This window comes from Trichinella spiralis (genome assembly GCF_000181795.1).
Source record: "Trichinella spiralis strain ISS 195 chromosome Unknown Scfld740, whole genome shotgun sequence".
Lineage (NCBI taxonomy): Eukaryota > Metazoa > Nematoda > Enoplea > Trichinellida > Trichinellidae > Trichinella > Trichinella spiralis.
The window spans coordinates 1-770 of NW_003527679.1; the positions used below are offsets into that span (position 1 = coordinate 1).

The 770-nt window shown below is 55.6% G+C and overlaps 1 protein-coding gene across 1 annotated transcript; it reads left to right on the top strand.

The window, feature by feature from the left end:
- Positions 1-29: 29 nt before the first annotated feature.
- Positions 30-753, top strand: Tsp_16012 (conserved hypothetical protein; the record flags this gene model as incomplete). Its single annotated transcript, XM_003370447.1, has 2 exons — positions 30-380; positions 402-753. Coding segments are annotated over exons 1-2 (703 nt in total), but the record flags the coding sequence as incomplete, so codon positions are not given.
- Between the last annotated feature and the right edge of the window lie 17 nt (positions 754-770).

The window sequence follows — 770 nt, forward strand, 5'->3', positions numbered from 1 at the left end:
TCGACAATGAGGGAGGAACAGAGCGACGGATGCGTCGGGTTGAGTTCCATCTGGGAGCGGTCGATCCATCCCAGCCAAGGATTCGATACCCTATACATGCGCTAGTCCTGCCCAAGATCTGTGGAAAGATTCGACAAGCGCCGGTGAAGCTGAGTGAGTGGCCCCACTTGTCCAATCTTCCGGTTGCCGACCAGTGTGAAGAACGGACATTCACTATCGACGTCCTCATTGGTTTAGATCACTACTTTAATTTGGTTGGCGGTGACGTTCGCCGGGGCCCGGCGGGTGGACCTGTAGCAATCCACTCTCAGCTAGGCTGGATTCTCTGCGGACAGACCAACAGACGGCCAACCACTGCCGTGACTACCCTCCTGACTCACGTGGAATAATCAGCCGACCAGATCTTGCGGCGATTTTGGGAACTAGGAGCCATTGGCATTGCCACCGACAACCAAACAGCTCCACCAGACCAGGAGGCGCTCCAAAGGTTCGAGGAGGGGCTTTCTTTTGATGGCGAACGATATGAGGTCCATCTTCCATGGCTTCCAAGTCGGCCCTCGCTCCCAAATAATTTTCCACAAGCAAGACGTCGCTTGCTTGCCGTCGAGCGCAGACTGGCGCGCTGCGAAGAGGAAAGGCTGGAGTATGCAGCGACGATGCGTCAATACATGGAGAACGGCTGGGCAGAAAGGGCTCCAGAGATCGGTCCAGAAGGTCGAACTTGGTACTTACCTCACCACGCTGTATACCAAGGTGAGGGCAAGGAGAAG